The 23,325-nt window shown below is 59.7% G+C and overlaps 1 protein-coding gene across 8 annotated transcripts in view; it reads right to left on the bottom strand.

Annotated features, from left to right (window-relative positions):
* Window positions 1–23,325, bottom strand: part of KALRN (kalirin RhoGEF kinase) — a 346,094-nt gene that overhangs the window by 108,810 nt on the left and 213,959 nt on the right. For 7 of the 8 annotated variants that reach the window (XM_075316995.1, XM_075316993.1, XM_075316996.1 and 4 more), the window contains 10 exons: window positions 21,171–21,237; window positions 20,997–21,100; window positions 17,690–17,759; window positions 17,252–17,338; window positions 14,051–14,143; window positions 13,931–13,981; window positions 13,596–13,673; window positions 10,674–10,859; window positions 7,824–7,995; window positions 341–570 (listed from right to left, as the gene is read on the bottom strand). In XM_075316995.1, coding sequence (XP_075173110.1) covers window positions 341–570; window positions 7,824–7,995; window positions 10,674–10,859; window positions 13,596–13,673; window positions 13,931–13,981; window positions 14,051–14,143; window positions 17,252–17,338; window positions 17,690–17,759; window positions 20,997–21,100; window positions 21,171–21,237 — 1,138 coding nt within the window. The remainder of the gene's footprint in view (window positions 1–340; window positions 571–7,823; window positions 7,996–10,673; window positions 10,860–13,595; window positions 13,674–13,930; window positions 13,982–14,050; window positions 14,144–17,251; window positions 17,339–17,689; window positions 17,760–20,996; window positions 21,101–21,170; window positions 21,238–23,325) is intronic. The other variant, XM_075316994.1, reaches the window with a different exon arrangement.

Below are 23,325 nucleotides of genomic sequence, written 5' to 3' on the forward strand. Positions count from 1 at the left end.
CGGGGTCATTACCTGGCCGGCGTCCCCTTATCTCCGTTAGTCACGGTCATTACCTGGCCGGCGTCCCCTTATCTCCGTTAGTCATGGTCATTACCTGGCCGGCGTCCCCTTATCTCCGTTAGTCGGGGTCATTACCTGGCCGGCGTCCCCTTATCTCCGTTAGTCGGGGTCATTACCTGGCCGGCGTCCCCTTATCTCCGTTAGTCGGGGTCATTACCTGGCCGGCGTCCCCTTATCTCCGTTAGTCGCGGTCATTACCTGGCCGGCGTCCCCTTATCTCCGTTAGTCACGGTCATTACCTGGCCGGCGTCCCCTTATCTCTGTTAGTCACGGTCATTACCTGGGCGGCCTCGTACTTCTCGTACAGCTCGTAGGCCGGGCTGCCGTTGGAGGTAGGGATTCTCCTTTGCGGCAGTGACTGGTTCCGGGTGGGGAGGTTGACGCTTTTTTCGGAGCCCATGGGCGTGGTGGACAGGGGTCTGCTGCTGGGGGTGGGCGCGCGGCTCATCTGCGGCTTGGTCATGGCGGCGTTGCTCTCCTTGCGCTGGTATTCTATCGGTGATTGCAGCGCTGCAGGCGGTAGAGAACAGCGGCCTCAGGTCACATGATCACCACAAAACCTGACCCTGCCACTGACACACTGTAACGAGCTCTGCAGCGGTGTCTGCAGGAAACACTCACATTCACTGACAGCAAGCAGAGCGTATACAGGGTATACATCAGATGTAAGCCCCCAGCAATATCACCAGCTGAGGGTTTGTTACAGTGCATCAGTGCACACAACCTTCTGTGATCTAAACCGCTCTCCTGCCCTGAGGGTCTGTTACAATGTATCAGTCTGGATCCCGGCTGTGCACCTCACACAGGATGATACAGTGGAACGAACCCTCAGATGTGACAGCAGTGACAGGAGCAGGACAGCAGCGCAAGACTCGGCTCTGAGCTACAGGCGTCCGCCACAGCTGAGGTGACGTTACACTGTATTAGTGTGGGTCATCCAGCTGCACAAAACCAGTCCTGCTCTGCACTGATACATTGTAACAACACCTCAGCTGTGACAGCAGCGTCATTCATCGTCTGGGCCTGAGCCCGACAACGGCACGGACATGCAGGGCAAATACAGAGGTGAGAATGCAGCGAGTGAGCGGGCGGCACACAGCGGCTACAGGCACGCAGCGGCTACAGGCATGCAGCGGCACGCACACAGCGGCTACAGGCACGCAGCGGCTACAGGCACGCAGCGGCACGCACACAGCGGCTACAGGCACACACACAGCGGCTACAGGCACACACACAGCGGCTACAGGCACACACACAGCGGCTACAGGCACACACACAGCGGCTACAGGCACACACACAGCGGCTACAGGCACACACACAGCGGATACAGGCACACACACAGCGGATACAGGCACACAGCGGCTACAGGCACACAGCGGCTACAGGCACACAGCGGCTACAGGCACACACACAGCGGCTACAGGCACACACACAGCGGATACAGGCACACACACAGCGGCTACAGGCACACACACAGCGGATACAGGCACACACAGAGCGGCACACACACAGCGGATACAGGCACACACACAGCAGCTACAGGCACACAGCGGCTACAGGCACACAGCGGCTACAGGCACGCAGCGGCACGCACACAGCGGATACAGGCACGCAGCGGCACGCACACAGCGGATACAGGCACGCAGTGGCTACAGGCACACACAGCAGCTACAGGCACACACACAGCGGATACAGGCACGCAGCGGCTACAGGCGCACGCAGCGGCTACAGGCACACACAGTGGCACGCACACAGCGGCTACAGGCACACACACAGCGGATATAGGCACGCAGCGGCTACAGGCACACACACAGCGGATATAGGCACGCAGCGGCTACAGGCACACACAGTGGCACGCACACAGCGGCTACAGGCACACACACAGCAGCTACAGGCACACAGCGGCTACAGGCACACACACAGCGGATATAGGCACGCAGCGGCTACAGGCACACACAGTGGCACGCACACAGCGGCTACAGGCACACACACAGCAGCTACAGGCACGCACACAGCGGCTACAGGCACACACACAGCAGCTACAGGCACGTAGCGGCACACACACAGCAGCTACAGGCACGCAGCGGCTACAGGCACACACACAGCGGATACAGGCACGCAGCGGCTACAGGCACACACACAGCGGATACAGGCACGCAGCGGCTACAGGCACACACACAGCGGATACAGGCACGCAGCGGCTACAGGCACACACACAGCGGATACAGGCACACACACAGCGGATACAGGCACACACACAGCGGATACAGGCACACACACAGCGGCTACAGGCACACACACAGCGGCTACAGGCACACACAGCGGCTACAGGCACACACACAGCGGCTACAGGCACACACAGTGGCTACAGGCACACACACAGCGGCTACAGGCACACACACAGCGGCTACAGGCACACACACAGCGGCTACAGGCACACAGCGGCACGCACACAGCGGATACAGGCACGCAGCGGCTACAGGCACACACAGCAGCTACAGGCACACACAGCAGCTACAGGCACACAGCGGCTACAGGCACACAGCGGCACGCACACAGCGGATACAGGCACGCAGCGGCTACAGGCACACACAGCAGCTACAGGCACACAGTGGCTACAGGCACACAGCGGCTACAGGCACACAGCGGCTACAGGCACACAGCGGCTACAGGCACGCAGCGGCTACAGGCACGCAGCGGCACGCACACAGCGGATACAGGCACGCAGCGGCACGCACACAGCGGATACAGGCACGCAGCGGCTACAGGCACACACACAGCAGCTACAGGCACGCAGCGGCTACAGGCACACACACAGCGGATACAGGCACGCAGCGGCTACAGGCACACACACAGCGGATACAGGCACGCAGCGGCTACAGGCACACAGTGGCACGCACACAGCGGCTACAGGCACGTAGCAGCACGCACACAGCGGCTACAGGCACACACAGCAGCTACAGGCACTCAGCGGCTACAGGCACACACACAGCGGATACAGGCACGCAGCGGCACGCACACAGCGGATACAGGCACGCAGCGGCTACAGGCACACACACAGCAGCTACAGGCACGCAGCGGCTACAGGCACACACACAGCAGCTACAGGCACGCAGCGGCTACAGGCACACACACAGCGGATACAGGCACGCAGCGGCTACAGGCACACACACAGCGGATACAGGCACGCAGCGGCTACAGGCACACACACAGCAGCTACAGGCACACACACAGCGGATACAGGCACACACAGTGGCACGCACACAGCGGCTACAGGCACGCAGCGGCAGGCACGCAGCGGTTACAGGCACGCAGCGGCACGCACACAGCGGTTACAGGCACGCAGCGGCACACACAGCAGCACACACAGCAGCACGCGCTAGGTAATAGGTCAGTATGAAGAGAACGACTTACTGGGAGGAGGGGACGGGCGCAGCCATGAGAGGAAGAGAAGCGAAAGAGTTAAACAAGACAAAGACAAGACGAGAGGAGAAGCAGCAAATCACAGATCCAGATTAACCTCTCACAGCAATATGGCCGCCAGTACACAGCTCCACACTGGAGGGCGCTGCTCTGCAGTCAGGGCGCCCCCTGGTGGGCGGGTATGGCAGCTGTGATGCTCGTCTCCCGGCTTTCCCAACCTTCTATAATGTGACCCGGGGGTGCGCTCAGACCCATATAGTATTACAGGTTTGGGGCGAGGGGCTATAACAACTTACAGGAGGATATCCCCAATCTCATAAATGGCCCCCACAAGAGTTCCAGGAGCTCCAGTGACCGAACAGAACCAGAAGAGCCGGGATCCATGGATGCTCGGCCAGTGGGGTGTTATGGGTTAAAGGAAACGTGGCATATCGGATAACGCTATTACCTGCAGATATGGGGTTAGGCTGTGCGCGCACGTGTGCGCTCTGCACCGCACACAAAAGGTCCGCTTCAGAGCGCAGCTGAAAAGCTCCATTCTGAAGCGCCTGGTGCCTGCAGAATTGGTGCGCTCTGCATGCAGCTCCTGCCATAGACCGCATGCAAACCGCACGACATGTCACTTCTTACAACGCACGCTCCGGGCAGCAGCTGAATCGCTGCGCTCTAATACGCCACGTGCACACGTCTCATGCGCAATCTCCATAGACTGTGCTGGGGACGCAGGACGCATGCAGTTACGCTGCGCTGCAGATCGCAACGTAACTGCATGCAATACGCACACGTGCGCACATAGCCTTAAAGGTTAGAAGAAATGTACCAGGCCTCGGTGCATGGAAGTGCGGCACCCAGGAGAAAACTAACTGACTGACTGTGTACTGAGCAGGGATAGAAGCCGCACCGGCACTGTGTACTGAGCGGGGACAGAAGCCGCACCGGCACTGTGTACTGAGCGGTGACAGAAACCGCACCGGCACGGTGTACTGAGCGGGGACAGAAACCGCACCGGCACGGTGTACTGAGCGGGGACAGAAACCGCACCGGCACGGTGTACTGAGCGGGGACAGAAACCGCACCGGCACTGTGTACTGAGCGGGCACAGAAGCCGCACCGGCACTGTGTACTGAGCGGGGACTGAAGCCGCACCGGCACTGTGTACTGAGCGGGGACAGAAACCGCACCGGCACGGTGTACTGAGCGGGGACAGAAGCCGCACCGGCACAGTGTACTGAGCGGGGACAGAAGCCGCACCGGCACAGTGTACTGAGCGGGGACAGAAGCCGCACCGGCACAGTGTACTGAGCGGGGACTGAAGCCGCACCGGCACTGTGTACTGAGCGGGGACTGAAGCCGCACCGGCACAGTGTACTGAGCGGGGACTGAAGCCGCACCGGCACAGTGTACTGAGCGGGGACTGAAGCCGCACTGGCACTGTGTACTGAAGCCGTGCCGGCACTGTGTACTGAAGCCGTGCCGGCACTGTGTACTGAAGCCGTGCCGGCACGGTGTACTGAAGCCGTGCCGGCACGGTGTACTGAAGCCGTGCCGGCACTGTGTACTGAAGCCGTGCCGACACTGTGTACTGAAGCCGTGCCGGCACTGTGTACTGAAGCCGTGCCGGCACTGTGTACTGAAGCCGTGCCGGCACTGTGTACTGAAGCCGTGCCGGCACTGTGTACTGAAGCCGTGCCGGCACTGTGTACTGAAGCCGTGCCGGCACTGTGTACTGAAGCCGTGCCGGCACTGTGTACTGAAGCCGTGCCGGCACTGTGTACTGAAGCCGTGCCGGCACTGTGTACTGAAGCTGTGCCGGCACTGTGTTTTGAGCTGGGACTGAGGCTGTGGCGGCACGGTGTACTGAGCGGGGACCGAGGCTGTGGCGGCACTGTGTACTGAGCGGGGACAGAGGCTGTGCTGGCACTGTGTACTGAGCGGGGACTGAAGCCGCACCGGCACAGTGTACTGAGCGGGGACAGAAGCCGCACCGGCACAGTGTACTGAGCGGGGACTGAAGCCGCACCGGCACAGTGTACTGAGCGGGGACTGAAGCCGCACCGGCACAGTGTACTGAGCGGGGACTGAAGCCGCACCGGCACAGTGTACTGAGCGGGGGACTGAAGCCGCACCGGCACAGTGTACTGAGCGGGGACTGAAGCCGCACCGGCACAGTGTATTGAGCGGGGACTGAAGCCGCACCGGCACAGTGTACTGAGCGGGGACAGAAGCCGCACCGGCACAGTGTATTGAGCGGGGACTGAAGCCGCACCGGCACAGTGTACTGAGCGGGGACAGAAGCCGCACCGGCACAGTGTACTGAGCGGGGACAGAAGCCGCACCGGCACTGTGTACTGAGCGGGGGACAGAAGCCGCACCGGCACTGTGTACTGAGCGGGGACAGAAGCCGCACCGGCACAGTGTACTGAGCGGGGACAGAAGCCGCAGCGGCACAGTGTACTGAGCGGGGACAGAAGCCGCAGCGGCACAGTGTACTGAGCGGGGACTGAAGCCGCACCGGCACAGTGTACTGAGCGGGGACTGAAGCCGCACCGGCACAGTGTACTGAGCGGGGACTGAAGCCGCACTGGCACTGTGTACTGAAGCCGTGCCGGCACTGTGTACTGAAGCCGTGCCGGCACTGTGTACTGAAGCTGTGCCGGCACTGTGTTTTGAGCTGGGACTGAGGCTGTGGCGGCACGGTGTACTGAGCGGGGACCGAGGCTGTGGCGGCACTGTGTACTGAGCGGGGACAGAGGCTGTGCCGGCACTGTGTACTGAAGCCGTGCCGGCACTGTGTACTGAAGCCGTGCCGGCACTGTGTACTGAAGCCGTGCCGGCACTGTGTACTGAAGCCGTGCCGGCACTGTGTACTGAAGCCGCACCGGCACAGTGTACTGAGCGGGGACTGAAGCCGCACCGGCACAGTGTACTGAGCGGGGACTGAAGCCGCACCGGCACAGTGTACTGAGCGGGGACTGAAGCCGCACCGGCACAGTGTACTGAGCGGGGACAGAAGCCGCACCGGCACAGTGTACTGAGCGGGGACAGAAGCCGCACCGGCACTGTGTACTGAGCGGGGACAGAAGCCGCACCGGCACTGTGTACTGAGCGGGGACAGAAGCCGCACCGGCACAGTGTACTGAGCGGGGACAGAAGCCGCACCGGCACAGTGTACTGAGCGGGGACTGAAGCCGCACCGGTACAGTGTACTGAGCGGGGACTGAAGCCGCACCGGCACAGTGTACTGAGCGGGGACTGAAGCCGCACCGGCACAGTGTACTGAGCGGGGACTGAAGCCGCACCGGCACTGTGTACTGAAGCCGTGCCGGCACTATGTACTGAAGCCGTGCCGGCACTGTGTACTGAAGCCGTGCCGGCACTGTGTACTGAAGCCGTGCCGGCACTGTGTACTGAAGCCGTGCCGGCACTGTGTACTGAAGCCGTGCCGGCACTGTGTACTGAAGCCGTGCCGGCACTGTGTACTGAAGCCGTGCCGGCACTGTGTACTGAAGCCGTGCCGGCACTGTGTACTGAAGCCGTGCCGGCACTGTGTACTGAAGCCGTGCCGGCACTGTGTACTGAAGCCGTGCCGGCACTGTGTACTGAAGCCGTGCCGGCACTGTGTACTGAAGCCGTGCCGGCACTGTGTACTGAAGCCGTGCCGGCACTGTGTACTGAAGCTGTGCCGGCACTGTGTACTGAGCGGGGACAGAGGCTGTGCCGGCACTGTGTACTGAGCGGGGGCTGAATCCGTCTCGGCATTGCCACATAGACAGCGGTAGTCACCGTGTCATACCTGACTACGCCAGTTGCCGAGTTGCTATACCTTCTGAGGACCCCCTGCACGCACTGATGAGGGTCTTTGACCGAAACGTCTGTGCTTCTGCTGGTCCTACAAGTTCTTCTCAATATTCTCAATAAAAAACCACTATTCACACTGATCTTGAGAGCCAAGTTTCTATATCTACTTGAGACGGTTTTGGACCCTACTTGAGCACCCCCAGAAGTGCCGTGTATCAGCTCACGGCTTTGCCGGTATGACAGGCAGGAGTTTAGTTCATTTTCTGCCTCTTTCAGTGCCGCGGCCGGACAGCTTTCTGCTGCTATTGCTTGCAGGTTTCAGCCATATCTGCAGGTTAATAGCGTTAACCAATGTGGCAGGTTTTTCACTGACATTTGTAAAAGTAAAAAACATGAAACCTAAAAAAACCAAATCACTGTGGGTGCAAGACGCAACCATTTAACCATAGCCCTCCATCTATAGGCCACCAGGCGGACCACCCAAATATATATGTACCTATATCCCACATGGTGGTCCACCTAGCATCACACGTCTCACTCACCATTAAGGAAGTCTCGCTGGGTTTCTAACACTTGGCCGATGTCTTGCACCCAGGCCTGCTTGATTTCGGAGTTAGCAGCCTGGAGAATGACCCTCTCAGAGGTGTCTCTGCTCATCAGAGCAAACTTACAGGGATCGTTGTCAACATTTCCATCCAAGACAAGATAATTCATCTGTCGGAAGAGAAAAAAGGTGACCCTGAAGATATGAAAGCGGGAGACGAGGCCAGAGAGCAAGAGCGGGATATGAGGAAGCGAGAGAAGGAGCCGAGATCGGGAGAGGAGCAGAGATCGAGAGACAAGAGGAGCCGAGAGCGAGAGAAGAGGAGCCGAGATCGGGAGAGGAAGAGGAGCAGAGAGCGAGAGAAGAAGAGGAGCCGAGATCAGGAGCGAAGAGGAGCCGAGATCGGGAGAGGAAGAGGAGCAGAGAGCGAGAGAAGAAGAGGAGCCGAGATCAGGAGCGAAGAGGAGCCGAGATCGGGAGCGAAGAGGAGCCGAGATCGGGAGCGAAGAGGAGCCGAGATCGAGAGAGGAAGAGGAGCAGAGATCGGGAGAGGAAGAGGAGCCGAGATCGGGAGAAGAAGAGGAGCCGAGATCGGGAGAAGAAGAGGAGCCGAGATCAGGAGCGAAGAGGAGCCGAGATCAGGAGCGAAGAGGAGCCGAGATCGAGAGAGGAGGAGCCGAGATCGAGAGAGGAAGAGCCGAGAGCGGGAGAGGAAGAGCCGAGAGCGGGAGAGGAAGAGCCGAGAGCGAGAGAGAAGAGGAGCCGAGAGCGAGAGAGAAGAGGAGCCGAGAGCGAGAGAGAAGAGGAGCCGAGAGCGAGAGAGAAGAGGAGCCGAGAGCGAGAGAGAAGAGGAGCCGAGAGCGAGAGAGAAGAGGAGCCGAGAGCGAGAGAGAAGAGGAGCCGAGAGCGAGAGAGAAGAGGAGCCGAGAGCGAGAGAGAAGAGGAGCCGAGAGCAAGAGAGAAGAGGAGCCGAGAGCAAGAGAGAAGAGGAGCCGAGAGCAAGAGAGAAGAGGAGCCGAGAGCGAGAGAGAAGAGGAGCCGAGATCGAGAGAGAAGAGGAGCCGAGATCGAGAGAGAAGAGGGGCCGAGATCGAGAGAGAAGAGGGGCCGAGATCGAGAGAGAGGAAAGGCCGAGAGCGAGAGAGCAAGAGCCGAGAGAGCAAGAGCCGAGAGAGCAAGAGCCGAGAGCGAGAGAGCAAGAGCCGAGAGCGAGAGAGCAAGAGCCGAGAGCGAGAGAGCAAGAGCCGAGAGCGAGAGAGCAAGAGCCGAGAGCGAGAGAGCAAGAGCCGAGAGCGAGAGAGCAAGAGCCGAGAGCGAGAGAGCAAGAGCCGAGAACGAGAGAGGAAGAGCCGAGAGCGAGAGAGCAAGAGCCGAGAGCGAGAGAGCAAGAGCCGAGAGCGAGAGAGCAAGAGCCGAGAGCGAGAGAGGAAAAGCCGAGAGCGAGAGAGGAAAAGCCGAGAGCGAGAGAGGAAGAGCCGAGAGCGAGAGAGGAAGAGCCGAGAGCGAGAGAGCAAGAGCCGAGAGCGAGAGAGCAAGAGCCGAGAGCAAGAGCCGAGAGCAAGAGCCGAGAGCGAGAGAGGAAAAGCCGAGAGCGAGAGAGCAAGAGCTGAGAGCAAGAGCCGAGAGCAAGAGCCGAGAGCGAGAGAGCAAGAGCCGAGAGCGAGAGAGGAAGAGCCGAGAGCGAGAGAGGAAGAGCCGAGAGCGAGAGAGGAAGAGCCGAGAGCGAGAGAGGAAGAGCCGAGAGCGAGAGAGGAAGAGCCGAGAGCGAGAGAGGAAGAGCCGAGAGCGAGAGAGGAAGAGCCGAGAGCGAGAGAGCAAGAGCCGAGAGCGAGAGAGCAAGAGCCGAGAGCAAGAGCCGAGAGCAAGAGCCGAGAGCGAGAGAGCAAGAGCCGAGAGCGAGAGAGCAAGAGCTGAGAGCAAGAGCCGAGAGCAAGAGCCGAGAGCGAGAGAGCAAGAGCCGAGAGCGAGAGAGGAAGAGCCGAGAGCGAGAGAGGAAGAGCCGAGAGCGAGAGAGGAAGAGCCGAGAGCGAGAGAGGAAGAGCCGAGAGCGAGAGAGGAAGAGCCGAGAGCAAGAGAGGAAGAGCCGAGAGCGAGAGAGGAAGAGCCGAGAGCGAGAGAGGAAAAGCTGAGAGCGAGAGAGGAAAAGCCGAGAGCGAGAGAGGAAAAGCCGAGAGCGAGAGAGGAAAAGCCGAGAGCGAGAGAGGAAGAGCCGAGAGCGAGAGAGGAAGAGCCGAGAGCGAGAGAGGAAGAGCCGAGAGCGAGAGAGGAAGAGCCGAGAGCGAGAGAGGAAAAGCCGAGAGCGAGAGAAGAGGAGCCGAGAGCGAGAGAGGAAAAGCCGAGAGCGAGAGAGGAAAAGCTGAGAGCGAGAGAGGAAAAGCCGAGAGCGAGAGAAGAGGAGCCGAGAGCGAGAGAGGAAAAGCCGAGAGCGAGAGAGGAAAAGCCGAGAGCGAGAGAGGAAAAGCCGAGAGCGAGAGAGCAAGAGCCGAGAGCGAGAGAGCAAGAGCCGAGAGCGAGAGAGGAAAAGCCGAGAGCGAGAGAGGAAGAGCCGAGAGCGAGAGAGGAAAAGCCGAGAGCGAGAGAGGAAAAGCCGAGAGCGAGAGAGGAAAAGCCGAGAGCGAGAGAGGAAAAGCTGAGAGCGAGAGAGGAAAAGCCGAGAGCGAGAGAGGAAGAGCCGAGAGCAGGAAAGGCAGAGTTGGGAAGAGGAGGCGGAGCCAAAAATGGGAGAGGAAAGGCCGAAAGCAGGAGAGGAGGAGCCGAAAGAGGAGCCAGGAGCAGGAGGGTAGAGGAGGAGCAGAGGTCTTGAGAGCGAGAGAGGAGGAGCTGAGAGCGAGATGCTGCGGCGTCTCACCTTGATACCCCTTTTAAACATGTATCCCGGGGTGGACGACCCTTTGCGGAGGAGTTCGCTGAAGATGACGATCTGCTCAAACAAGAAAACTCTTCTCTCCTTGGGTCGAGACTGCAGACCGGATTCCTGCTCAATGACGAAGAACGTATCCTGCTGGAGGAGTTTCCCCTGGGCCGTCAGCTTACCCTGCAGACACGGAAGGCGAGGGGTTTCCAATACAAGTATATACAGTGTACAGAAGGGTGAAGACTTCTCGGCAGAGCACGTCACCAGACCATCAATTTCTGCATATTTCCCACCTGTACGCTGTACAATCCAGAATGCTGATTGGATGGAGCAGATCAGGTGATAGGTGGTTGGGTAATGAAGGGGTGTGAGCTCATGATGCCCCATCCTTTATCAGAATTATTAGGAGCTTATTCACGACTGAGGTGAGGAGGCTGAACCCGACCACCACTGAGCAAGACACTGCAGGGCTCAGACACGGCTGAGGTGAGGAGGCTGAACCCGACCACCACTGAGCAAGACACTGCAGTGCTCAGAGACACGGCTGAGGAGGCTGAACCCGACCACCACTGAGCAAGACACTGCAGTGCTCAGACACGGATGAGGAGGCTGAACCCGACCACCACTGAGCAAGACACTGCAGTGCTCAGACACGGATGAGGAGGCTGAACCCGACCACCACTGAGCAAGACACTGCAGTGCTCAGACACGGCTGAGGTGAGGAGGCTGAACCCGACCACCACTGAGCAAGACACTGCAGTGCTCAGACACGGCTGAGGAATCTGAACCCGACCACCACTGAGCAAGACACTGCAGGGCTCAGACACGGCTGAGGAGGCTGAACCCGACCACCACTGAGCAAGACACTGCAGTGCTCAGACATGGCTGAGGTGAGGAGGCTGAACCCGACCACCACTGAGCAAGACACTGCAGGGCTCAGACACGGCTGAGGAGGCTGAACCCGACCACCACTGAGCAAGACACTGCAGTGCTCAGACACGGCTGAGGTGAGGAGGCTGAACCCGACCACCACTGAGCAAGACACAGCAGTGCTCAGACACGGCTGAGGAGGCTGAACCCGACCACCACTGAGCAAGACACTGCAGTGCTCAGACACGGCTGAGGTGAGGAGGCTGAACCCAACCACCACTGAGCAAGACACTGCAGTGCTCAGACACGGATGAGGAGGCTGAACCCGACCACCACTGAGCAAGACACTGCAGTGCTCAGACACGGCTGAGGAGGCTGAACCCGACCACCACTGAGCAAGACACTGCAGTGCTCAGACACGGATGAGGAGGCTGAACCCGACCACCACTGAGCAAGACACTGCAGTGCTCAGACACGGCTGAGGAGGCTGAACCCGACCACCACTGAGCAAGACACTGCAGGGCTCAGACACGGCCGAGGAGGCTGAACCCGACCACCACTGAGCAAGACACTGCAGTGCTCAGACACGGCTGAGGAGGCTGAACCCGACCACCACTGAGCAAGACACTGCAGGGCTCAGACACGGCCGAGGAGGCTGAACCCGACCACCACTGAGCAAGACACTGCAGTGCTCAGACACGGCTGAGGAGGCTGAACCCGACCACCACTGAGCAAGACACTGCAGGGCTCAGACACGGCTGAGGAGGCTGAACCCGACCACCACTGAGCAAGACACTGCAGTACAAGGTGTCCAATGCTCAGAGACACGGGTGGGGTGAGGGGGCTGAACAAATACACATCACCTGATCTGCTCCATCCAATCAGTATTCAGGGTTATACAGCTTGGGGGCAGGAAATGTGCAGTAACAGACGATCTGGTGACAAGTGTCACTGCTGATAACGCTGCACACAATATACATGTGCATGTCAGTATCAAACATCACCCCCCACCACAGTAGATCTGGCCTCTAAGAGCTGGAGGCCGCAGGACGAGAGCCCAGGACGAGAGCCCAGGTCTGCACTACTGGAATGTCGCATCGTGGCAATACGTGCAGCCGCCAGCAGGGGGAGCTCTGCTATAGTGCATGTCCTTACAGGCGTTCAGATTCTGCATCATGTGACGCTGGTGTGAGCAACAACATTACACAAGGTGTGCACACCCAGCCTGAGTAAGCGTGCACGACGCCCGCTGCCTCCCAATAAACCCGTCCTGCTGGTTCTGGGACTGTTCAAAAACCAGCAGTGACCCCGCAGTGACACGATCAGGTGACTCAGGCCCCTTCACACGTCTGCCTCTGGAGCGAGTCACGCCCGTTTCCACATGGACGGACACGACACACGTAGATCCATTAAAATCAATGGTTTTGCGCACATGTTCATGTTTTCACGCATCTGTGTGCTCCACACGGCGACATGACTGTTTTCTGCTGTCCGCACGGGTGTCACACGGACCGCACACTGATGTGATCCAAGTGACACGTACCGGAGAAAACACCTGTCCCTTCAGAAAAATACAATTCTTATACTTATCAGTCTCCGGCGCTGCAGTCTCCGGCGCTACAGTCTCTGGCGCTACAGTCTCTGGCGCTACAGTCTCCGGCGCTACAGTCTCCGGCGCTACAGTCTCCGGCGCTACAGTCTCCGGCGCTACAGTCTCCGGCGCTACAGTCTCCGGCGCTACAGTCTCCGGCGCTACAGTCTCTGGCGCTACAGTCTCTGGCGCTACAGTCTCTGGCGCTGCAGTCTCTGGCGCTCATTGTGCTCATGCATATTCACTGCATTTAGCGCAGACCCGGAAGTAGCAGCAGCGCTGGAGACAGGTAAGTATACAGCTCATGCTGTCCGTGTGCTGACTGGGTGTCACACGGACGGCCTTGTGTACCTTGCCCACGGGTCGTCACACACGTGCATTTAATGCACTGATGTGTGAAAGAGGCCTTAGAGAGGGGGTGCTAATACTTCTACAAGTAGAGATTTACTTCTCACCTCGAATCCCTGAAGCCTCCCCAGGTTCATCATGTCGTTGCAGCGTTTCGGTACAAGGCACATTAACTCCACAGCTTTCTGTGCAGGGAGAGATAACATGGGGGCGTCAGGTCTTCACTGGAGTACTCGAATTTTATTAGGAGTTGTAGATTTATCAGATAATGGGGTCCGGGATGAGAAAGTGCATTGGGGGGTCCTTTAAGGACCAGGGATTTTCTGGCAAGACCTGAAAAATGCCTAAAGTCCAAGGCTGACTGCAGCAGCTGACGGCGCGTCCTGTCCCGGGGACGCCAGTGCCGCGGCCAGTGTACCCCTCTTCTCATGACGTGACCCACCTCGATCTCCGTGCACTCCAGGCCGGCCTTCTGGCTGTATTTCAAAAAGTCCTGAGAAGAGAGAAGAAGGTTGTGATTGTGGCCTGCGGTCAGCGGGATCCCTGCAGGGGGCGCCCTCACCTTCAGGAGCAGCTGGTACTTGGTGATCCGCTGGATCGGTTTAATCAGGAAGTCGCTGATGTTGAATCGCTGGTTAATTTCTTGCTTCACTTCCTGTATAGAGAGAAATCGGACACAATATTCACCACATACTGGAGCCGGATCCCGCGGATGGACCCCTCCTGCACCCAGAGGTATCATCCGCCAGGACAGAGCCGGATCCCGCGGACGGACCCCTCCTGCACCCAGAGGTCTCATCCGCCAGGACAGAGCCGGATCCCGCGGACGGACCCCTCCTGCACCCAGAGGTCTCATCCGCCAGGACAGAGCCGGATCCTGTGGACGGACCCCTCCTGCACCCAGAGGTATCATCCGCCAGGACAGAGCCGGATCCTGCGGACGGACCCCTCCTGCACCCAGAGGTATCATCCGCCAGGACAGAGCCGGATCCCGCGGACGGACCCCTCCTGCACCCAGAGGTCTCATCCGCCAGGACAGAGCCGGATCCCGCGGACGGACCCCTCCTGCACCCAGAGGTCTCATCCGCCAGGACAGAGCCAGATCCTGTGGACGGACCCCTCCTGCACCCAGAGGTCTCATCCGCCAGGACAGAGCCGGATCCTGCGGACGGACCCCTCCTGCACCCAGAGGTCTCATCCGCCAGAACAGAGCCGGATCCCGCGGACAGACCCCTCCTGCACCCAGAGGTCTCATCCGCCAGGACAGAGCCGGATCCTGCGGACGGACCCCTCCTGCACCCCAGAGGTATCATCCGCCAGGACAGAGCCGGATCCTGTGGACGGACCCCTCCTGCACCCCAGAGGTCTCATCCGCCAGGACAGAGCCAGATCCTGCGGACGGACCTCTCCTGCACCCAGAGGTCTCATCCGCCAGATCAGAGCCGGATCCCGCGGACAGACCCCTCCTGCACCCAGAGGTCTCATCCGCCAGGACAGAGCCGGATCCTGCGGACGGACCCCTCCTGCACCCCAGAGGTATCATCCGCCAGGACAGAGCCGGATCCTGTGGACGGACCCCTCCTGCACCCAGAGGTATCATCCGCCAGGACAGAGCCGGATCCTGCGGACCGACCCCTCCTGCACCCCAGAGGTATCATCCGCCAGGACAGAGCCGGATCCTGTGGACGGACCCCTCCTGCACCCAGAGGTATCATCCGCCAGGATGGAGCCGGATTCTGTGGACGGACCCCTCCTGCACCCAGAGGTCTCATCCGCCAGGACAGAGCCGGAACCTGCGGACGGACCCCTCCTGCACCCAGAGGTCTCATCCGCCAGAACAGAGCCGGATCCTGCGGACGGACCCCTCCTGCACCCAGAGGTATCATCCGCCAGGACAGAGCCGGATCCTGTGGACGGACCCCTCCTGCACCCAGAGGTATCATCCGCCAGGACAGAGCCGGATCCTGCGGACGGACCCCTCCTGCACCCAGAGGTATCATCCACCAGGACAGAGCCAGATCCTGCGGACGGACCCCTCCTGCACCCAGAGGTCTCATCCGCCAGAACAGAGCCGGATCCCGCGGACAGACCCCTCCTGCACCCAGAGGTCTCATCCGCCAGGACAGAGCCGGATCCCGCGGACAGACCCCTCCTGCACCCAGAGGTCTCATCCGCCAGGACAGAGCCGGATCCTGTGGACGGACCCCTCCTGCACCCAGAGGTATCATCTGCCAGGACAGAGCCGGATCCTGTGGACGGACCCCTCCTGCACCCAGAGGTCTAATCCGCCAGGACAGAGCCGGATCCTGTGGACGGACCCCTCCTGCACCCAGAGGTATCATCCGCCAGGACAGAGCCGGATCCTGTGGACGGACCCCTCCTGCACCCGGAGGTATCATCCGCCAGGACAGAGCCAGATCCTGCGGACGGACCCCTCCTGCACCCAGAGGTCTCATCCGCCAGGACAGAGCCGGATCCTGCGGACGGACCCCTCCTGCACCCAGAGGTATCATCCGCCAGAACAGAGCCGGATCCTGCGGACGGACCCCTCCTGCACCCAGAGGTATCATCCGCCAGGACAGAGCCGGATCCTGCGGACGGACCCCTCCTGCACCCAGAGGTCTCATCCGCCAGAACAGAGCCGGATCCTGCGGACGGATCCCTCCTGCACCCAGAGGTATCATCCACCAGGACAGAGCCAGATCCTGCGGACGGACCCCTCCTGCACCCAGAGGTATCATCCGCCAGAACAGAGCCAGATCCTGCGGACGGACCCCTCCTGCACCCAGAGGTATCATCCGCCAGGACAGAGCCAGATCCTGCGGACGGACCCCTCCTGCACCCAGAGGTATCATCCGCCAGGACAGAGCCAGATCCTGTGGACGGACCCCTCCTGCACCCAGAGGTATCATCCGCCAGGACAGAGCCAGATCCTGCGGACCGACCCCTCCTGCACCCAGAGGTCTCATCCGCCAGAACAGAGCCGAATCCTGCGGACCGACCCCTCCTGCACCCAGAGGTATCATCCGCCAGGACAGAGCCAGATCCTGCGGACGGACCCCTCCTGCACCCAGAGGTATCATCCACCAGGACAGAGCCAGATCCCTCCTGCACCCCAGAGGTATCATCCGCCAGGACAGAGCCGGATCCTGCGGACCGACCCCTCCTGCACCCAGAGGTATCATCCACCAGGACAGAGCCGGATCCCTCCTGCACCCCAGAGGTATCATCCGCCAGGACAGAGCCGGATCCCTCCTGCACCCCAGAGGTATCATCCCCCAGGACAGAGCCGGATCCTGCGGACGGACCCCTCCTGCACCCCAGAGGTATCATCCACCAGGACAGAGCCGGATCCCTCCTGCACCCCAGAGGTATCATCCGCCAGGACAGAGCCGGATCCCTCCTGCACCCCAGAGGTATCATCCCCCAGGACAGAGCCGGATCCTGCGGACGGACCCCTCCTGCACCCCAGAGGTATCATCCACCAGGACAGAGCCGGATCCCTCCTGCACCCCAGAGGTATCATCCGCCAGGGCAGAGCTGGATTCCTCCTGCACCCCAGAGGTATCATCCGCCAGGACAGAGCTGGATTCCTCCAGAGGTCATTAAGAGATGCGGCCAGCAATTAAGCCCGGTCACTAAAGTTGGTGATAGCCTGGGCCCTTTAGGACCCAGTGGTGGTGGCAGCTTGTGACAATGCACAATATGAGGCACTGTAGTGATACATTGTGACTTCAGTGGTGTCACGTGGATCCTTCCTTACCTCGAAGAAGGCGTCGTACTCTGCGACCACGTATTCCGAGCGTGGCTTATTCTGGCAGTATACCACGTACATGTGCAGCTTCCGCTCCTGGATACAGAGCAAAAAGTGAATATTACAGAACGGAGGTGTATGGCAGCGTTCCGACCATCAGTCCGTGCAGAGCAGATGAATGACGTATCCATAGAGATAGAACCATGGAGATAACGATGACAACCAGACTGATCACCTCCATGCTTTACACTGCAGGCTGTATCCAGGTGGACAATGCAGGATCATGGATTGTGTTATACAGACTCTTATGACACTCCTATATTGTACCCCAATGACGGAGGATCCCCCCGACTGACGCCACAGAGTTACTTACACCCCTGGTCACTTCCAATGCTCACTACTGGAGTGGCCACAACACGGACATTACATGCGGGAGGATCCACTCACGTGCTTGATGAAGAGCTGGGCCAGCCGCTCCGGCTCCGGGAGACACTTCTGCAGCTCCCCGAGGAAGAAGCTGAGAAAGGAAAGACAATCAGGGGCGCAAACAACCCAATCACCCCTGCTGTGGAGGAAAGCGGCTGCTCAGGATCACAAAGGGTTAACGATCAGCGCAAACACATACAATGCAGTGCAAGAGTAAAGGTGGTGTCACACACAGCGACGACGACAACGACGTCGCTGCTACGTCACCATTTTCTGTGACGTTGCAGTGACGTCCCGTCGCTGTCGCTGTGTGTGACATCCAGCAATGACTTGGCCCCTGCTGTGAGGTCGCCGCTCGTTGCTGAATGTCCGGCTTCATTTTTTGCTCGTTGCTCTCCCGCTGTGAAGCGCACATCGCTGTGTGTGACAGCGAGAGCGCGACGAACTGAAGCGAGCAGGAGCCGGCGTCTGGCAGCGGCGGAAAGCTGTAACCAGGGTAAACATCGGGTAACCAAGGGAAGACCTTTCCCCGGTTACCCGATATTTACCTTCGTTACCAGCGTCCGCCGCTCTCACTGCCAGTGCCGGCTCCTGCTCCCTGCACATGTAGCTGCAGTACACATCGGGTAATTAACCCCATGTATAATGTGGCTAGGAGAGCAGGGAGCCAGCGCTAAGCAGTGTGCCGGCTCCTGCTCTCTGCACATGTAGCGTCGTTATGATCGCTGCTGCGTCGCTGTGTTTGACAGTTAAGCAGCGATCATAACAGAGACTTACAAGGTCACTGCTACGTCACAGAAAATGGTCACGTAACAGCGACGTCGTTATGTGTGAACCCAGCTTTATAGGCAGGTATGGAACAAATGCTGCCGGATGGTGGACGGGGGAGACGGGCGGTCACCGCATACTGAGGACAGGGGAGACGGGCGGTCACTGAATACTGAGGACGGAGGAGACGGGCGGTCACTGAATACTGAGGACGGAGGAGACGAGCGGTCACTGAATACTGAGGACAGAGGAGACGGGCGGTCACTGAATACTGAGGACGGAGGAGACGAGCGGTCACTGAATACTGAGGACAGGGGAGACGGGCGGTCACTGAATACTGAGGACGGAGGAGACGGGCGGTCACTGAATACTGAGGACAGAGGAGACGGGCGGTCACTGAATACTGAGGATGGAGGAGACGGGCGGTCACTGAATACTGAGGACAGAGGAGACGGGCGGTCACTGAATACTGAGGATGGAGGAGACGGGCGGTCACTGAATACTGAGGACGGAGGAGATGGGCGATCACTGAATACTGAGGATGGAGGAGAAGGACAGTCACCGCATACTGAGGACAGGGGAGACGGGCGGTCACTGAATACTGAGGACAGGGGACACGGGCGGTCACTGAATACTGAGGACGGAGGAGACGGGCGGTCACTGAATACTGAGGACGGAGGAGACGGGCGGTCACTGAATACTGAGGAGACGGGCGGTCACTGAATACTGAGGACGGAGGAGACGAGCGGTCACTGAATACTGAGGACAGAGGAGACGAGCGGTCACTGCATACTGAGGACGGAGGAGACGGGCGGTCACTGAATACTGAGGACGGAGGAGATGGGCGATCACTGAATACTGAGGACGGAGGAGACGGGCAGTCACCGCATACTGAGGACAGGGGAGACGGGCGGTCACTGAATACTGAGGACAGGGGAGACGGGCGGTCACTGAATACTGAGGACGGAGGAGACGGGCAGTCACTGAATACTGAGGACGGAGGAGATGGGCGGTCACTGAATACTGAGGACGGAGGAGACGAGCGGTCACTGCATACTGAGGACGGAGGAGACGGGCGGTCACTGAATACTAAGGATGGAGGAGACGGGCGGTCACTGAATACGGAGGACGGGGGATGGGGGAGACAGGCGGTCACTGAATACTGAGGACGGAGGAGACGAGCGATCACTGAATACTGAGGACGGAGGAGACGGGCGGTCACTGAATACTGAGGACGGAGGAGACGAGCGATCACTGAATACTGAGGACGGAGGAGACGAGCAGTCACTGAATACTGAGGACGGAGGAGACAGGCGGTCACTGAATACTGAGGACGGAGGAGACGGGCAGTCACTGAATACTGAGGACGGAGGAGATGGGCGGTCACTGCATACTGAGGACGGAGGAGACGGGCGGTCACTGAATACTGAGGATGGAGGAGACGGGTAGTCACTGAATACGGAGGACGGGGGATGGGGGAAACGGGCGGTCACTGAATACTGAGGACGGAGGAGACTGGCAGTCACTGAATACTGAGGACGGAGGAGACGAGCGGTCACTGCATACTGCGGACGGAGGAGACGGGCGGTCACTGAATACTGAGGACGGAGGAGACGGGCGGTCACTGAATACTGAGGACGGAGGAGACGGGCGGTCACTCAATACTGAGGATGGAGGAGACGGGCAGTCACTGAATACTGAGGATGGAGGAGACGGGCGGTCACTGAATATTGAGGACGGAGGAGACGAGCGATCACTGAGGACGGGGGACGGGGGAGACGGGCGGTCACTGAATACTGAGGACGGAAGAGACGGGCAGTCACTGAATCCTGAGGACGGAGGAGACGGGCAGTCACTGAATACTGAGGATGGAGGAGACGGGCAGTCACTGAATACTGAGGATGGAGGAGACGGGCGGTCACTGAATACTGAGGACGGAGGAGACGGGCAGTCACTGAATCCTGAGGATGGAGGAGACGGGCAGTCACTGAATACTGAGGATGGAGGAGACGGGCGGTCACTGAATATTGAGGACGGAGGAGACGAGCGATCACTGAGGATGGGGGACGGGGGAGACGGGCGGTCACTGAATACTGAGGACGGAGGAGACGGGCGGTAACTGAATACTGAGGACGGAGGAGACGGGCGATCACTGAATACTGAGGACGGAGGAGACGGGCAGTCACTGTATACTGAGGACGAAGGAGATGGGCGGTTGGGGTGGTGCCAGTGGGGGGGAGCGGGAGGGGGGGCAGCGGGGGCGGTTGGTGCTGATTTAGACTGTCCTTTTAATGATGAGTTGCTGACACATGAGCATGTGAGTGACCTGTGCCAATTACCAAAAAAATAATAGGCAACTCGGAAAAGAAGACACAGACCATTAACCTCTTCATTTCCTCCCCAGGATAATCTGTGGCGGGAGCAGGGACCGGTGCAGGGTGGACAGAATATGGAGAGATATAGCGCTATGTGTGAGGGATTTCACCGCAGGTCACAAGAGGAGAGCACACAATGTCAGCAGAGAGCGGATCACATGCACACACCAGGACGTGACACTTACTCTTTGTGCCAGTCGTAGATCTGGTGAATGTTTCCGAACACGATCTTATCCTTCCCGTTCATGTCCTCTGAGGAGCCCTTCTCCTGTATCCGGGGGATGAAGCCCTGTGCAGGGGAGACGGGCCATGAGCCACCGATCCAGAGGTCATGTCCACTTCAGTGCCCAGACACTTACCTCCACCACCACCCCCAGGTCCTTCACGTAATCTCTCTCCGTCTGAACCAACTCGTTCAACACAAACCTGTACAATAAAGCAGAAAGTCAGCATTACTGTACAGAAAGTGGATCAAGACGTGGCCAGGAGGTGTGTGAGGAGGACGTGGGCAGGAGGTGTGTGAGGAGGATCAGGACGTGTGTGAGGACGTGGCCAGGAGGTGTGTGAGGAGGATCAAGACGTGGCCAGGAGGTGTGTGAGGAGGATCAGGACGTGGCCAGGAGGTGTGTGAGGAGGACGTGGCCAGGAGGTGTGTGAGGAGGATCAGGACGTGGCCAGGAGGTGTGTGAGGAGGACGTGGCCAGGAGGTGTGTGAGGAGGACGTGGCCAGGAGGTGTGTGAGGAGGATCAGGACGTGTGTGAGGAGGATCAGGACGTGTGTGAGGAGGATCAGGACGTGTGTGAGGAGGACGTGGCCAGGACGTGTGTGAGGAGGATCAGGACGTGTGTGAGGAGGACGTGGCCAGGAGGTGTGTGAGGAGGATCAGGACGTGGCCAGGAGGTGTGTGAGGAGGACGTGGCCAGGAGGTGTGTGAGGAGGATCAGGACGTGTGTGAGGAGGATCAGGACGTGGCCAGGAGGTGTGTGAGGAGGACGTGGCAAGGAGGTGTGTGAGGAGGATCAGGACGTGTGTGAGGAGGATCAGGACGTGTGTGAGGAGGATCAGGACGTGGCCAGGAGGTGTGTGAGGAGGATCAGGAGGTGTGTGAGGAGGATCAGGACGTGTGTGAGGACGTGGCCAGGAGGTGTGTGAGGAGGATCAGGACGTGTGTGAGGAGGATCAGGACGTGTGTGAGGAGGATCAGGACGTGGCCAGGAGGTGTGTGAGGAGGATCAGGACGTGTGTGAGGACGTGGCCAGGAGGTGTGTGAGGAGGATCAGGACGTGGCCAGGAGGTGTGTGAGGAGGATCAGGACGTGTGTAAGGAAAAGGACGTGGGCAGGACATGTGTGTGAGGCTCAGCAGTCGGGCAGGAGGTGTGTGTGAGGCTCAGCAGTCGGGCAGGAGGTGTGTGAGGCTCAGCAGTCGGACAGGAGGTGTGTGTGAGGCTCAGCAGTCGGGCAGGAGGTGTGTGAGGCTCAGCAGTCGGACAGGAGGTGTGTGTGAGGCTCAGCAGTCGGGCAGGAGGTGTGTGAGGCTCAGCAGTCGGACAGGAGGTGTGTGTGAGGCTCAGCAGTCGGGCAGGAGGTGTGTGAGGCTCAGCAGTCGGGCAGGAGGTGTGTGAGGCTCAGCAGTCGGGCAGGAGGTGTGTGAGGCTCAGCAGTCGGGCAGGACGTGTGTGTGAGGCTCAGCAGTCGGGCAGGAGGTGTGTGTGAGGCTCAGCAGTCGGGCAGGAGGTGTGTGAGGCTCAGCAGTCGGGCAGGAGGTGTGTGAGGCTCAGCAGTCGGGCAGGAGGTGTGTGAGGCTCAGCAGTCGGGCAGGAGGTGTGTGAGGCTCAGCAGTCGGGCAGGAGGTGTGTGAGGCTCAGCAGTCGGGCAGGAGGTGTGTGTGAGGCTCAGCAGTCGGGCAGGAGGTGTGTGTGAGGCTCAGCAGTCGGGCAGGAGGTGTGTGTGAGGCTCAGCAGTCGGGCAGGAGGTGTGTGTGAGGCTCAGCAGTCGGGCAGGAGGTGTGTGAGGCTCAGCAGTCGGGCAGGAGGTGTGTGAGGCTCAGCAGTCGGGCAGGAGGTGTGTGAGGCTCAGCAGTCGGGCAGGAGGTGTGTGAGGCTCAGCAGTCGGGCAGGAGGTGTGTGTGAGGCTCAGCAGTCGGGCAGGAGGTGTGTGTGAGGCTCAGCAGTCGGGCAGGAGGTGTGTGAGGCTCAGCAGTCGGGCAGGAGGTGTGTGAGGCTCAGCAGTCGGGCAGGAGGTGTGTGTGAGGCTCAGCAGTCGGGCAGGAGGTGTGTGAGGCTCAGCAGTCGGGCAGGAGGTGTGTGTGAGGCTCAGCAGTCGGGCAGGAGGTGTGTGAGGCTCAGCAGTCGGGCAGGAGGTGTGTGAGGCTCAGCAGTCGGGCAGGAGGTGTGTGAGGCTCAGCAGTCGGGCAGGAGGTGTGTGTGAGGCTCAGCAGTCGGGCAGGAGGTGTGTGAGGCTCAGCAGTCGGGCAGGAGGTGTGTGTGAGGCTCAGCAGTCGGGCAGGAGGTGT

Source organism: Anomaloglossus baeobatrachus, chromosome 7, assembly GCF_048569485.1.
Source record: "Anomaloglossus baeobatrachus isolate aAnoBae1 chromosome 7, aAnoBae1.hap1, whole genome shotgun sequence".
In the NCBI taxonomy this organism is placed as follows: Eukaryota; Metazoa; Chordata; class Amphibia; order Anura; family Aromobatidae; genus Anomaloglossus; species Anomaloglossus baeobatrachus.